The 16688-nt window shown below is 39.4% G+C and overlaps 1 protein-coding gene across 1 annotated transcript; it reads right to left on the bottom strand.

The window, feature by feature from the left end:
• Window positions 1–831: 831 nt before the first annotated feature.
• Window positions 832–1377, bottom strand: LOC149815405 (uncharacterized; the record flags this gene model as incomplete). The annotated part of the gene is made up of 1 exon (XM_089990540.1): window positions 832–1377. A coding segment is annotated over one exon (546 nt), but the record flags the coding sequence as incomplete, so codon positions are not given.
• Between the last annotated feature and the right edge of the window lie 15311 nt (window positions 1378–16688).

Consider the following 16688-nt stretch of genomic DNA (forward strand, 5'->3'; position numbering starts at 1 on the left):
GGAGACATTTTTGGGTTTTGCAGGGTCTTCACCACCAGCGCCCTTGTCCATTGAAGGGGAAGGAGTTTGCATCTTCTTCAGTCCCAGCCGTAGGAGAGGCCACCACCAGCACTATCCTTCACTTTTCCTTCAGCCTTCAGCCCCAGCCAGTTGCTATCTAGATTTTCCTTCAGCCTTCAGCCCAACCAGCAGACATTTCAACGATTCTTGCATCCCCACTTCAACCCATCATCTCCGGCCAACGTTTTGCCCCTGTTCTTCAACCCATCCACACCAACAGGACCTCCAGCCAACTGTTGCTCCTCATCTTCATGCAATCCAGCAGAAATCCAGCGTGTTCCTGTTCTTTTTTTTTTAGCACACCAGCTGAAATTGGGGCTGCCGCACATTCACCTCCACTTCAGCCCAACCATTGAAAAAGACCTTTGTTGCTGCACTTTCCCTTCATCCAGCGTGAAGAAGGACTTCTCTTTCTTCAGCCCAGCAGAAGAACCAGCCAGCCTCTGCATCTTCTTCAGCCCAGTAGAAGAACCAGCCAGCGTCTCCCTCTTCTTCAGTCCAGCTACAAAGGACCGCCCTTTTTCTGACATCTATAAGTCATGTGGTACGTGGATTCACAATTTAATCTTTAGTTTATTCATAGTGGTGGTTTGATAGCACCATAAATTGGGACTTTCATATCTAGCTTAGTATTTATTTTGTGTTTTGCATTTTGAATGCTAAAAAAAAAAATTTGTTTGCTAAGGCTATGGCTGGATATCACCATCTGAGTTACAATATCATGCTTTGTTTAGCTTAATGCTAAATTTCTGTTTGATGAAGAATTCATTGTCAACATTTCTCCCCAAGAAGATACCTCAAGTCTTCTTCAGTAGATGCCATCGGAGGTTGGTCTCTTCCATTTTGGCCATCAAACATTGTGATGGAATGCCGACTTGTTGAAGGAAGAACATGCCCCACCAGCAGCAACAAAAACTCTCCACATTTTAATCTTAAATTCTCATTCACTTGCTGATCTTTGATAAGTTCTGCAACTTTCTCAATACCATGGCCTGCTTCAAAATCCATCTGATTAGCAGATGCTTCAAGCATTAAACAAATAATAGCATCCAAGCATGCACCTTGCTCAAGCACACCTCTAGTCGATAATATGTTCAAAAGTACCTTTATTCCCCTATGCTTATGAGCCAGAGTTCTGCTCTCCTTGTGGAGGAGGCAACATCCTTCCAAAACTCTAAGAGCTAGAGCAACTTCATCATCTGTAGCTGGGCTAGTTATCTGAAGAGGCTCAACACTGTAGATATGATCCAAATTAGGCACATTAATGTCTTTTGGTTGTGACAATGAATGCTCGAATAGCACCGGAACATCTGATTTTCAACCTATGCCTGTTTGCCAACTATTTTTGAATGTCTTAACAATTGGGCTGTGGGAATGGCTGCAAAATGATTCATTTCCTGTAATTAGCTATATGAATGGCTGCAAAATGATTCATTTCCTGTAATTAGCTATATAAGTGGCTGCAAAAGATTCATTTCCTGCACTTAGCTATGTGAATGGCTGTGTGAAAATCTTTTCTTGCCATTAGCTATGTGAATGGCTGTGTGAAAATTTTTTCTTGCCATTAGCTGTGTGAATGACTGTGTGAAAATCATTCCTTGCTATTAGCTATGTGAAAGGGTGTAAACACCCCAAATTTTCACCCTCATCCAGTGTTTGTCTATTTCATGTGTCATTGCATATCATTGCATGCATTCGGCATATCATTTCATCGCATTGCATAGCATTGCATGCCATTACATCTCATTCTCGAGATCTAGCACTCCTGTTTTCAAAACATTCAATCCAGATTTGAATTTTAAAGCTTTTATTTCAAAATCAATTTCAAAACCTGGGTTTTTATTCAACACTCTGTCATTTTCCAACCCCAGGACTTTATATTTCGAAATATTTTCTCAAGGAAACAATCTGGATTCATTTCAAATTCAAATTTTAATTGATTTCAATTCACAGATGAGACCCATTGAGGTGGTGTCACTTCTGAATTCCTCTATTCATCAAATTTCTCAAAATTTTGAAAGTTTCAATCCGATCAGGACTCTGTCTCAGAGTCCTGATCCGGTCAGGAGTCTGTTTTGAAGTCTGTTTTACTTCCATTTTTAATCTTTTCCGTTTGTTTTCGAAATTTAGGTCATTTTACAGAGTCCAGTTAGTTCAGGATTCTATTTTAGAGTTCGGTCGAGTTAGGAGTCTAACCCTGACTGTGTTTTCTGACTTATTTCATCATTTCATGATAAAATCTTTTAGAAAATTCTTTCATTTGGCTTTTAAAATCTAAAATCTCAGAGTCCTAAGAGTTCAGGACTCTAACTCGGAGTTCCAGTTCGCTTGAGACCCTATTTTCAAAGATCTTGAATTTCAAATATCGATTTTGACCCTTTTTCAAAGTCATTTTCAGTGTTTATTTCAAAATTTCTAAAACTCGATGTGGGCCCACTCAGTTGGCGCCATATCCAGAGGGATTCTAATTCAGTTAGAACCCTATGCCATTTCTAAAATTCTAATTTTAAAATTTCTTTTGAAAATCCTTTTGAAAACTCCTTCAATTTCAAGTTTTAAAATCACTTTTTGAAAAAAATCAAGTAGGGCCCACTCGGGGTGGCGCCACATTTGAGAAAGTCAGGGTTAGCTTAGGCTTAGTCAGTGTCTTGGTTAGTTTTAGAAGTTTAGAAGAGTCAAAATCTATTTTGAAAACTCATTTTTAAAGTTTGGTTTTTAAATTGTTGTTTTTAAAGGTTTTAGTTAAAACTTTAAAAACCCAATATGAGAAAACGCCAAGTGGCACCACATTTGGGGGATTCTTAGGTTTAGTTAGGGGTTAATTAGGGATTAATTAGGATAATTTAGGTCAAGGGCATATAGGTAACTCCACCTAAAAATCGCCCCCCTTTAGAGTCCAAAATTTTCAAAATTGTCAATTTTTAAACCTAATTTTTTATTATAAATAGATGCATAAGGGGGGTCGATTATCCCATCTCTCTCCTATTGGATTCTTGGAGCTTCTCTCTCTTCTCCAGCCCTTCCTCCATTGCAGCAACCTCAAGGTAATTATTTTCTTTAATTTTTAGTTTTTATTTAATATTTTTCATTGTTTTAAGCATGATTTAGCCATTGGCACCATCACCTTAATGGATTCAACCATGGATTCAACCCCAAGAACCATCAAGAATCAGCAAGAACAATCCAAGAAGGTGATCTAACCCTGTTTTGGGTGATTTACAGGGATTTTAATCCATTAGAATTGATTTTAATATGATTCTTTACATTATTAACCAATAAAATATATGATTTACCCTTTTTAATGGGTTAAATCTATGTTTTAAAGGTAATATCAAATTCCAGCCATTGATGCCCTGTTTTTATTTTATTTTCATGATTTATTCATGTTTGTTTTACGTTCTATAGCATAGAAATAAGTTTTATTTACTGTTTTATGGTTTATTTTATTTATTTACATTAGTTAATGCATGGTTTTTCAAGTTTCTTAAATTTCTGTGTGTTTTAGGTTTAGAACAGTAAAGATAATGTTATTTCGGGTTGAAGTTCTCATTGTTTATTTTTTATTTTTTTATATGTGATGCATGCATGAGTTATTGAGTTACTGCAGAAAAATTAGAGGTTTTGGATCTAGGGAACCTTGTCAAAAAAATCAGACATAAAATCGGGTTTTTAAAGCTTTAAAATCGTGGTTAAAATCAAGAAGGTAACTTGCTGTTATGATATTTCTCTCATCTTATATCCGATTTTAGATCTGTAAAGTGCTATGGATTCACATTGAGTATATCTGTCTTTTGTGAAATTTTCGGATTTTTTGATCACCGTTTAGTATTTTTCCCCATTTAGAGAATCTGTTTTTAAATTTAAAACTCGTTAGGGTTTACCAAAACCCTAATCAGACTTGTGTTAGTCATAAATCCCAAACCACAGATCCGATTCTAGATCTGTAAAAAGTGAGTATTGTTATTTTTCTGTCTAATGTTCACCACTAAAATCTCAGAGATTTTGTTTAGAATTGCTATTTATGTCTGTATTTTGAATCTGGAATAGTTGTTTTAATCCCTGTTAAGAGTGATATATTTTAGCTCAGATTGCCGGAAGGGTTTCTCCCTAACCAAAGATGATTTTTCCAATCTGTAAATTGGGAAATCTCTGTTTTTCTTTTTAGTTTGTCTCTGTAAAATTTCATAAATTTCCATGGAGATTTGACCCCTGGTTCAGGTCTTGGATTGAGACTGGTTGGTGAATTAGGTCAAAAATAGCATATTTTAGGGTTTAATGCAATTTTCGGATTAATTTAATGTCAAAAAATTATTTTTATAATTTCAATTCAACATTAGGGTTATAACAAGTGCAGGTACCAATTTTTATGGATTTTGGAATCCATTTGATGGCTGAATTAAGCAAATTGCAAAACCGGGTTCCTAAAAGATCCAAAAACACTGCTAAAATCACAGTTTTTGTGATATTGTTGGATTTTCGTGCATAAGCATATATTTTTAGGGTTTAATCATGTTCATAATCATATTAGGATAATTTAGGTTAAATTTGATGTTCATTTGATTTCATTTAGTGCATAAAACATAAGTTTTTACCAAAATCTATTTCTAAAAACCCTGATTTCAAGGCCATAGTCTTGCTATCAGGGGCAATTTGGTCATTTGACCTAAATTTCAAAATCCCTAACCCTAATTTCATATTTTTAATCATGTCATAGCATATTTGGTTTGAGTTTATTCCATTCAAATTTCAAAACTTGCATTTTATCAAAATATCTTTTTAAAAACCCTAATTTCAAGGCCATAGTCTTGTTATGAGGGGTATTTTGGTTATTTTGACCCCAATTTCGAAATTTCATATTTTCTCTTTCATATTTATTCAATTTTATTTCATACTTTATCATTTTTATTTAAGGGAATCAAGGAAAAGGCTTATATCTAGCAAAATCCAGTAATTTCTAGATATTACTGGATAAATCTAGAAAAGCCAACATATTTTCATTAACAAGTTTTCTAGTTTTGCAGGTACATTGAAGACTTTATTTTTCATGTATTTAAATTTCAATAGTGATGTAATTTGTAATTAAACTTTGGAATAAGAATTTACATTTCCTACTTAGCTTAGGCAGCATTGCATATAGTTTATTTTTTTTAATAATGTTAATGTGTGATGGATGATGATTCATGCATATTCAAACTCACTATGGTCTACACGAATGGCACATACACTAGCTTCTATGAAGTTTATAAACTTGGTGGAATTTGTATTTATGGCCATAGTCAGAATACGAATGATACTTAGATTTATGATCTTTACATTAGCCACATTCAGCCTACACTCTTAGGCTAACTTCAAAATGCACTGCATTTCTCAAAATACAAAAAAGTATTTCTCAATTCCTCGAACCATATTCATTCATTTCATGCATTGCCAATTCCAATTCAAATTCTAAGTCAAGGAAATTGAATTCCTCAAAATCTCCTAAGTCTTATAGCAAAATCGATTTTCCCAAAAGCATTGAATTTCAAAGAATATTTCAAGTATTTCCCAAGTTCTAAATTCAAATTTTCTAAGTTAGAATTTCAATTTCAAAGTTTGAATTCAGAGAAACCAAATCTCAGAATCGATTTTCACCAAATGTCAAGGATTTCTCAAAATCGATTTCTCTCAGAAGTATATTTCAAATCCCATTTCACGATTTCTCAAGTGATATCATTTCCAAGATTTACATTATCTAAATATTTCAATCATTCAAAGCAAACATCATGTTTTCAAAATGTGCATTTTCTAAAAATTCATAGCACATGCCTGATTCTATGTGCATTTAGAAATTAGAATATGATTTAGACAAGTTGAATAGAGTATAGCATAAGATTGATCCTTGGTTCAATTACCCCTGTTAAAGGTGGCAGGAACGGTTGAACCTCGTACCGACAGGCGAGTCCTATTCTACGGAATTTTCCCGCATTTTTAAACGGAGGCGAGTTATTTTCAAAATATTTTTCAAAGGTCAGTTTGATTTGCAAAAGTTAAAAATTTTGCGATGATAACAGGTTTGGCGACCGTGATGGGACCTGTCTTCGCCTGATCAATCTAATGCTCTACTTAGTTCAAATTGTCAAAATCGATTTCCATGGAATGTCAGCTTTGCTTTATGATATCATGTGAACCTAGGAGCCTAGACTTGAACCCAGCTGACATGGAATGCATATAGACTAGGTATGGTTTGGTAGGACCATATTGAGGAGAATTATTCATGCTCACGTAGACTTAGGTCTAATACAACACTCCTCAATTTAGGAATTGTATGAAAACAATGTTTGCTTCTTCAAATATTTCAAAATTCTATCTCTTTAGGACTTAGAGCCTTCTGTTTGATTGCATGTGCTCATGTTTTTCAAAAACCACCCCCACCTATATTGTCCCGGTCTTCACGTTGCTGGGCTCTCTTCCAGAACCATAGTTCGGGACAGAGCCTCACAACTGGGCCACTTATTTGGGTGAAAACCCCCTGCCACGTACCAAGGGTCATAGTCCAACGTATATCGCAGGTGCTCAAGGATGTTGGAAAACTTGAACCTAGAACCGGAGAATTTGATTTTATGCCACGTACATCGAGCCTTGGCTTGAGTATATAGGCATAACTGGATTGAATACAGATGATCTGAGCCTTAGAGTTAGGATTAAGGTCCTACAGCCATTTCAAAATTTGTGCATCTAGAGTCAACTTTTAGGGAATGTTGTATGTGCATACTTGTTTGTGCAGAATGTGATTGAATATGTTATAGTCATTTCCTTTTATTTTCCATATTTTCCCAATTTTCTAAAAAAAAACTGGACGATTTTCTCAAAATTCCCCAATCCATGTCCATGTACTGTCCATGTTTTAAACCTTGAACGATTTTCCAAAATACTTCATTTTCCATTTATTTCTTCATATTTCATCAAACCCTGGACGATTTTCCAAATTTCCCTTAATTTCCTTCAAAACTCCAGGTGATTTCCCATCTTTCCTTTCTTCTGGATCTCGAATTTCCTGCTTTATTTTTATCCTGCCTGCATTTTTCTCAAATTTCCTGTATTTTTCCAACTCTTATTCCAATTTCCATGTCTTCAAGTCTGATGGCATCCAGTCAGCTTGATTCAGTCTTCCCTGAGGATCACATCTCCTACGATGTGCGACAAAGTCTTCCCGAACATCGAGTCCTCAGCACCGGATCCTTCTTTCCCCGGTGGTACTATTCATGGTTCAAGAACTTCTCTCGTATGTTTCCGGACCATCTGGACGGGTGTGGATTGGAACTGGCGTCCGCAGTGGGAAAGCAGACAGTCAACGGCAACTTGATCCATGCACTAGCAGAGCGGTGGAATCCGAGCACTTCTACCTTCTGGTTCCCGTGGGGCGAGATAACAATACTGATGGATGAATTTTCAGAGATTATGGGATTGCCCGAGCCAGCCGGTCAGCCTGGAGATCCATTGGAGAAACAGTTTTTGATTAATGTCAAGGGTCTGGACCCAAAAGATGCCTTAGCTCGCATGACGGGACGCAAGTCTTGGCCTCTGATTGAAGAAGATGGAAATGAATATGTGGACCTGCTCGAAATCTACAGACAGCATGGGACATTTGTGGAAGTCAGCTCGTTGTCCAGGACAGCCCAAGAAAGAATTCAGCATGCGATGGTTCTGTGCACGGTGGGATTAGCTTTCTTTCCCGATGGACGGAATTACATGGATATCAGAATAGTTCAGCTTATGAGGAGATGGGGAAGTCGACAGACCAGCCACCTCTCAATAGCCATGGCTGCACTCGCTTTTCTATACCGAGGGTTGACTCGTTTCGCACTCGGAGAGTCGATCCTAGTCGAAGGGTGCACCTATGCCTTGCAGTCTTGGTTCCTCCGACATCTGCCAGTCCGAGTCAGTTCCTTTAGATGCAATGGTGAAAAGCTTCTTCCAGTTGCGCGATACCGGTTCTTGATCGACAACCTTCAGAAGGAAGAGGTCGTATGGGACTACTTTGATCGCCAGGAATCACCTCCCAGATAGACTTATGCTTACGGCAAGCGATTCAGACTACTTGGCCCGTTTTTCTGCGCATACTATCATCCAGAGCGGTGTGTCAGGCAGTTCTCTCAGAGGCAGAAGCGCGTAGAGATTCGTCCACTAGCCGGGGTTCTGCCAGAATTCGACCTCGCATCAGATCAGTGGTCCGGAGCATACCATTCTGCCAGACATGGCTGGGATTCCTTTGTTAATCTTACTATTTTTCCTGGCCCTCGTGTGTCTTCTGATTATCCGGAGTGGTGGAAAATTGTCTGTCCCCCTCCCCTCTGTCAAGAGTATTATTGATAAAATCATGTTTTTTCCCTCAATAAAATTCCTTTATTTTACATCTCATCTTGGTTTGACGACCTCGCCTAGGTAACAAGGCATATTTCTAGTTGTTTATTTTGCAAAGAATAGCAGCGCAATTGTCGTAATTCCAGCGATGACTCAATCCCTAGTAAAGGGATATTATTTTAATTGTCTACCAAAATTCTCAACAAATATTTTCCTCCAACCAAATCTCTTTCAAAAGCCTAACCATCAGTTCTGCCCTGCAGAGAGCGCCAGCAACATCCAAGAGAACATTTGTGATACCCGATGGTTCATACAAGATCCAGAAAGAAAATCGCGTCAGTTGAAGGCGTCGCGTATTCAGTAGCTTCAGAAGAAGAGATGGACTCACCTCGATCAATCCAGAGTCAGGGTCAGCAGGCGGATGATGGCATCGATCCCCAAATGTACGTCATGTTCAAAAAAATGATGACCAAGATGCTGGCAGAGCAAGCTGAGGCCAGTACTGAGCAAATTCAGACCAAACAGAAAGATAAGGGTCATGCCGTCAAGAATGTGAAGATCAGCAAAAAGCAGAGTCGTCACGAGGAAATATCTGATGAGTCAGAATCAGCTGACGATGCTGACAAGGAATGTGAAAATAAATATGAATTCAAAAGGTCGACTCAGGGTCAGGGGTCGGCTTACAAATCCAAAAATCAGTCTGTTAATGACCCTACACAGTCACAGCTAAAAGATATGATGAAAATGGTCAAAGATCTGCAGGCCCGCGACAAGGGCAAGAAAGTCTTCACCAGCGAAGACTTATATGATGGTTTAGATGGGGACGACAATCTGGATAATCTCCCCAGAAAATTTATCAAGTTTGATGGTTCTGGCGACCCTAAAGCTCATCTCGCCATGTTTTTTGCTGAATGTTCACGATTCAAGCGTGACAATCGGGCACTCTTCCTTTGCTTCCCTCGCAGTCTGGAGGGAACGGCAGCTAAATGGTACTCGGAGCACATCAACCCCATAGAGCTGAAAGAATTTGATAAGGTGGTAAATATGTTCATTGAGCGCTTTCTGTTCAATGCTGAGGTGCTCCCGACCCTCATCCATCTCTGTGGCCTGAAGCAGAGAGAAAATGAAAAGGCCCGAGATTTTATCCATCGTTGGAGGTCAGCTTGTAACAAGATGAGAGACCCCATATCAGAAGGGCATGCTTTGTCCTTAATTCTAAGCAATTTCTCGCAGCCTCTAAAAGGCCTCATCTCCACCGCACCATCCAGAACCTTTATAGAGTTAACAGAGCGAGCCGAATGACTCGAATTGAGTATGGAGAATGGTTTCTATGAAGGTTTCACTTTCACCAAGAACAACGGCCAGAACGAGTCAAAGAAGAAGACTCACTTCACTAATTCTGTCAGTAATAATAAATGGAATCATCGCAAGGGGCAGAATAGAGACTTCTGTTATGGGGCAGGAGGTTCAAACAGGAATGATCAGAAAGGGAAGCCGATCCCGCAATTCAGCAAGCCGCTTCAGCTAGAGCAGGGACCAAAACCCCGAGAGAAAGTGAAGCATGAAGGATGGAGCTATGACAGGAAATTCACTCCATTAGATCAATCACTCGAGACTGTGCTCGAGTATATGTTGACCAAGGAGATGGTCAAGTTGCCAAGGCTGGCCGATCCTCCCGTTCCTATGGAAAAATTCAAAGACCAATTCTGCAAGTTCCACAGAACAGTGGGGCACAATACCGAGAATTGCTTCATTCTCAAGAACATAGTTCAAGATCTTATTGACAAGAATCTTCTGGTAGAAGGTGCGGAAGATGAAAATATAGATATTCTAAAAGAGCCATTTCCTCGTCATTCTACAGTAGTCATCACCGAATAGTCGTTTCAACCACAGGAGCATATCAGGCCGTGCTCTGAAAATGACATGCAAGCTCAGCATCAAGTCCTGGTATTGCAGCAGGCTCGGTCCAAGGCCCAGAAGATGGACCTTATTTCAGCTTTCGGCAAATTGAAAGTATCTGACAAGCCCACTGGGATATCTCCCGAGGTAGCCAGAAGTATGCCATGGCTCCCTAAGCATCTCATTAAGTCCACCCCAAAGAAAAGCGAGACATCCACTCTAAAGCCTATTACAGCATTATCCAATGTCTCAATTTTGGACTTAACCCAAGCTTCCGCTAAACATCAGCAAGTATTAAATAATCTGTTGCAGAAAATCAAGGTGAAACCAAGCATAACTCCGGAAGACATGGCCCACATAGTCAATCAGGCCATGACTAATGCTCCAGTTACTTTCTCCGATGAGGATCTCCCTAAGCCTCATGTGTTCCATAACAACGCGTTGTATGTTGTGGTTCGAACCAGAGGGATGACAGTTCCTCATGTGTTGATCGATGGAGGCAGCAGCCTCAATATATGTCCGGAAATGACCGCCAAAGCTTTGGGCATAAAAGAAGAAGAATACATTCCAGATCCAATCACCATTTATGGGTTCGACAATCATGGCCAAACAGCGAAAGGAAAAATATTCCTGGAGATCTTTATTGATTACTCGGTCCATTCAATTCTCTTTCACGTGGTCAATGTGCCGCCCACTTATAATCTGCTTCTCGGGAGACCGTGGATCCACAACACAAACGCAGTATCATCTACTCTGCATCAGTGCATCAAGTGGTCAAAAGGTGGTATGATCACGACCGTCTTAGGCGAAGATCCGGAGCAGAGGCTAGCACAGCCCATGGTTCCCAGGCCCTCTTTCACTACTGATATCCCTAGCATTAGGGGTATTGAAGAGGTCAGCTTCGAAGAGGATTCAGGAATCATGCAGATGACAGAGCAACCCAAGCATACAGTGGCTGCGACCCGATGGGGAGGTCCACAGTTCTTCAAGATTGGAGGACGAATTGATTACAGCACACTTAAGGATCATCCGCTATTCTACCAATTTATGAAAGCTAAGAAGGGATTTGATTTATTAGTGAAGCATGGCTACCAGCCTTTTCGAGGCCTAGGCAAAAATGAAGATGGCCGTCTTGAACCAGTGATTCCTCAGCACTGCCCTAAAAGAACCGGATTGGGCTTTAATGGCCGAAGATCTCAGAAAGGGACTGTTTTCGTTAAGGGAGCACATTAGAAGAATTCCTTTGTCTTTCCTTTTCTATTCTTTTGTCGGGATGATATCCCATTTCATTTTCATCATTGTCATTTTGATTAATTCTATCTTTCAATAAAGTTGTCAGTTTCCTTTGTCTATCTTTATGCCGTTTGTCTCTTTACTCCTCAATATTAAATCTTCACAAAATTGAAATTATTTTGCTCTTTTATCTTTCCAATTATTTTCAATAAAAGCAATTTATTTCATGATGAGCAATTTCCCTAAATCAATTTATCCTCCAATTTTCAGAATGTCTTCCCGATCTATCAAGAAGCTCGTCTTTAATCCAAAAGCTTGTTCGAAATCAGCAATAATTCATCAGGTCAGAATAAGAGCAGAATGTGGTCAAACTGCAAAACAGTAAGAAGAATCCGCAGAGTTCGATTCAGCTCTTCAGGAACTGCCAGAATTTGCATCGGTTCAGAAGCAAGATGAGCCATCATCCTTCGTTCAAGATCCGACTGAGGATATCAATATCGGATCAGAAGACGATCCTAAAATTCTCAAGATTGGCAGTGGTTTGAGTCTAGGAGAGAAAGAAAGGCTCACTAATTTCCTCAAGCAGCATGAAGAAGTATCCGCATGGACTTATGAGGATATGCCAGGTTTAGATCCGAAATTGGTGGAACATCGCCTCGTTTTGAAACCTGAGGCGAAACCAGTCAAGCAGAAGTTGAGAAAAATGGATCCTCGAATCGAGCAACAGGTCAAGGAAGGACTTGAGGATCTGCTTAAAGCGGGATTCATTCGAGCGATTGATTACCCGGATTGGTTGGCGAATATCGTAGCAGTTCCTAAGAAGAATGGTAAAGTGCGAATCTGTATCGACTTTCGTGATCTCAATAAAGCCACTCTGAAGGATGACTATCCGCTCCCAAACATTGATCTCCTAGTCGATAGCACAGTTGGGCATGCTATGTTCTCCTTTATGGACGGATACTCCGGATATAATCAAATCAAGTTGGCCGCTCGTGACCAATCCAAAACATCCTTTACCACGCCATGGGGCACTTTCTGTTATACAGTCATGCCTTTTGGGCTCAAGAATGCTGGAGCCACTTATCAGCACGCTATGGCCGTTATATTCCATGATCAGATGCACAAAATCATGGATGCATATGTCGATGATATTCTGGTGAAATCCAAAGAAGAGGAAGATCACATCGAAGCTCTCAATCAAGTTTTCAAGCGACTCATTCTTTACAAGCTAAGACTCAATCCACAAAAATGTGTCTTTGGAGTCGAATCAGGCAAGTTGCTAGGCTTCCTGGTCAGCAAGAAGGGGATAGAAATGGATCCCGCTAAGGCCAAAGCTATCATTGGCATGCCGCCCCCGACTAATCTCAAAGAATTGCGTAGCCTTCAAGGGCGCATGCAATCAATTTGGCGATTCATTTCTAATTTGGCTATGAGATGTGAGCCTTTCAATCATTTGCTCAGAAAAGGAGTGAGGTTCGAATGGGGACCAGAGTGTCAGCAGTCGTTCGAACGCATCAAGAAATATCTTCTCAATCCTTCTGTTTTAAAGCCGCCAGAATTAGGGAAACCCCTATTGCTATACATTTCAGTTAATCAAGTTGCTTGCGGCGTATTCTTGGCGCAATACGAAGAAGGCAGCTTGATAGAACATGCCATTTACTATGTGAGCAAGACCTTTATTGATTACGAGAAGAAATACTCTCAGATAGAGAAGACATGTTTAGCTCTGGTATGGATGTGTCAGAAATTGAGACATTATCTATTGGCGTCTGAAGTCAAGATTCTATCTAAATTAAATCATCTCAAGTACGTTCTTGAACAACCATTTCTCAGCGGACGAATCGCCAAATGGCAAGTCCTATTAATGCAATACGACTTGGAATATGTCTCTCATCAATCTATCAAAGGCCAAGCAATTGCAGACCAATTAACAGATTTTCCTCTGGCAGAGGATGTTAAAGCTGAGGATGATTTCCCCGATGAGCGGATCTGCAATATTCAACAATCCCCAATTTGGAATTTATTCTTCGACGGTTCCAAGAATATGGCAGGCATAGGAATCGAAATTCTACTAATCACACCAGAGAAAGAGATGATTCCCTTTTCTCTCAAACTGGATTTTCAGTGCACTCATAATATGGCCGAGTATGAAGCTTTGATACAAGGTCTGAAAATTCTACAGGATTTCAATGTCAAAAGAGTGCATGCTTATGGTGATTCTTTGTTAATCGTCAATCAAGTTCTGGCCGAATGGCAAGTGAAAGATCAGAAATTACTTCCTTACCAGAAGATTGTTTCAGCTCTTGCCAACAAATTCGAAGAATTCCAACTTTTTCATATCAAGAGAGATTTCAATCAAGTTGCAGACAGTTTAGCCAATCTAGGATCCATCATGTCTTTCAAGAACGAAGAATCTTGTCGCTCATTTGAAATTAGCAGACTCGATCAACCTGCTTTCGTTCCAGTAGAGCAGATAAACCAGGCTGAGCAAAAGAAGAAGCCCTGGTATCATGATATCAAGAATTTCATTAAAATTGGCGAATTTCCCCCAGAATTATCAAAGAGAGAGCAGCGAGCAATTCAACACATTTCTGCTTGATATTTTATTCTTGCCGACGTCCTTTATCGTCGTGGATTTAGTTCTGAGTATTCCAGATGTTTGGATGAAGAAGAAGCCAAATAAGTTGTGCAAGAAGCATATGAAGGCATTTGCGGTGGTCATGTTGGCTATCAGACTCTTGTCAAACAAATCATTCGAGCAGGATATTATTGGAGAACTATGCAACAAGATTGCTATCGTTTTGTGAAGAAGTGCGTTCAATGTCAGATGCATGCGCCTTCCATTCATGCGCCAGTGACATACTTGCAATCTGTCGTCTCGCCATGGCCATTTTCCATGTGGGCTTTCGATGTCGTAGGCCCCATCACTCCTTCAGCCTCCAAGGGTCATAAATATTTTCTTGCCGCAACAGAATATTTTACTAAATGGGTAGAAGCAGTCACTCTACGCACAGTAGAAGGTCGACACGTGGTTTCTTTCATCCATAAGAATATCCTTTGCCGTTTCGGTATATCGCATGATATTGTGTCGGATAATGGCAGTCATTTCAAGAATGAGAAAATGAGGACATTCTGCTCAAAATTCATCATCATTTTCCGCTCCTTATTATCCTCAAGGGAATGGTCAGGCAGAAGCCACCAACAAGATTCTGATTCGAATCCTGGAGCGAACTTTAGAAACGGGTCGTGACTGGCATGAAAAGATTCACGACGCATTATGGGCATACAGAACCACCATTCGAACTCCAACGAATGCTACTCCGTCAGAACTTGTCTATGGAACTGAAGTAGTGCTGCCTCTACATGTTCAGAAACCTGCTCTGAAATTTGCATCACTTCTAGAATTACCTCTTGATCAATATCAGCAACAGCGACTGGTACAGCTTGATTTGCTCGATGAAAGAAGGCTCAGAGCAGCAGAGCATGCTCAATCCTATCGCCAGAGGATAGCCCGACAATATGCAAAATCTGTCATTGAGAGAAAATTTCGGGTCAATGATCTAGTGCTCAGATCAACAGCTTATCTCAGGCATCGCCCAGGTGGCAAATGGTCGCCAAATTGGGAAGGTCCTTATGTTGTCAAAGAGGCACTACCTCGCAATTCATATCGGCTCATCAATGATGATGGAATAGAATTACCAGATCCCATCAATGCTCGATATTTGAAAAAATTCTATACTTGAACAATTCCCTATTCTTTGTAATTCTTCCAAATTGTCTTCAATAATAATCAAAATTCTTTTCCCAGTTACACTGGGGCATTTTTAAAATTTTGTTTTTATCTACAAATATCTTGTATGCAGGCAGGATAAACAAATCTCTCATTTCACGCACTTGTGCATTCATGTGCATCAATTTGCATCCATTTGCATACAATTGCATTAATAACGATCTGGTCAGTATTGAGATTTCAACTATCAATCCCATCACAATTCCTAACGATTCAAGATTGAAAGATAATCACCAGAACTAAACCAAAATCCAGTATCCAAACTGGTACATTTTTAAACCGGTATGCATACTGGTATCCTTTCAAAATCGAGCACTCGTGTTAGTGTTCCACTGAATGGTCATGTCAGTCGACCTCTTGAGTTCAGTCCTCGTGTTGATCACTCATCAAATTCCAAAATTCCAATTTCCAATTTCCAAATTTTTAATTTCCAATTTCCAAATATCAATTTCCAAATTCCAAAATTCCAAATTCCAATTTTCAATTATCAATTTTCAAATTCCAATTTTCAATTATCAATTTCCAAATTTCCAATTTCCAATTTCCAATTTCCAATTATCAATTTCCAAATTTCCAAATTTCCAATTTCCAATTTCCAATTTCTAATTTCAAATATCAAATTTCAAAATTCCAATTTCCAAATTTCGACCTTTTGGTCACCCAATACCCAATTCCATTTTTTTTTTTTCTTGCGAGAGACCCTTTTTATAGGGAGAGTTTGAGGGAGCTCACTCTTTTCGCATGCTATCCAATTCGTTCACTTAGCCCCTTTTCAATGAGAGTTTGAAGGGACTCATGTCTTTGTGAACCGTTTGCAAAACAAAATTCTAAATTTCACACAAGGAACCCTTTTTATAGGGAGAGACTCGACGGAGACTTGCTTTCCTTGTGGCCCCATAATTTCAGACCAGGCCATTTCATCATGAAGGACCCTCTTTTCAGGGAGAGTGTGATGAACTCGTTCTTTCATGACCAATCTACCAACCTCACCAATTTTGGCCCCCTTTCCATAAGAGAAGCCTAATGTTAGGAAGTTTTGACGAAAGCTTAATTTCTCTTAGAAAGTTCGTTTTGCAAACACCTCCTCTTCAGGGAAGAGAGGAGTAATTCCCAATTCTAATTTCTGAATCTTCTCCTTTGGGGAAAGGAGAAGAGAATTTCTGTCATGGATGTGTTGCGTTGTGCTTCAAATGCTCGCTTTCACAAAAGGATTTCAAGAAACTTTTGCCAATTTGTCATTAAATATTTATTGATTTAAAAAATCTTTATTGCACAAAATTATTACCTCAGAATACCCTCAGTATTACTTTCGAAAGGACAAAGCTTTCGCGAAAAAGGATTCAAAGTTCAAAATCTTTCTATTGGC

The sequence above is a fragment of the Nuphar pumila genome, chromosome 15 (assembly GCF_984573655.1).
Source record: "Nuphar pumila chromosome 15, dmNupPumi1.hap1.1, whole genome shotgun sequence".
In the NCBI taxonomy this organism is placed as follows: domain Eukaryota; kingdom Viridiplantae; phylum Streptophyta; class Magnoliopsida; order Nymphaeales; family Nymphaeaceae; genus Nuphar; species Nuphar pumila.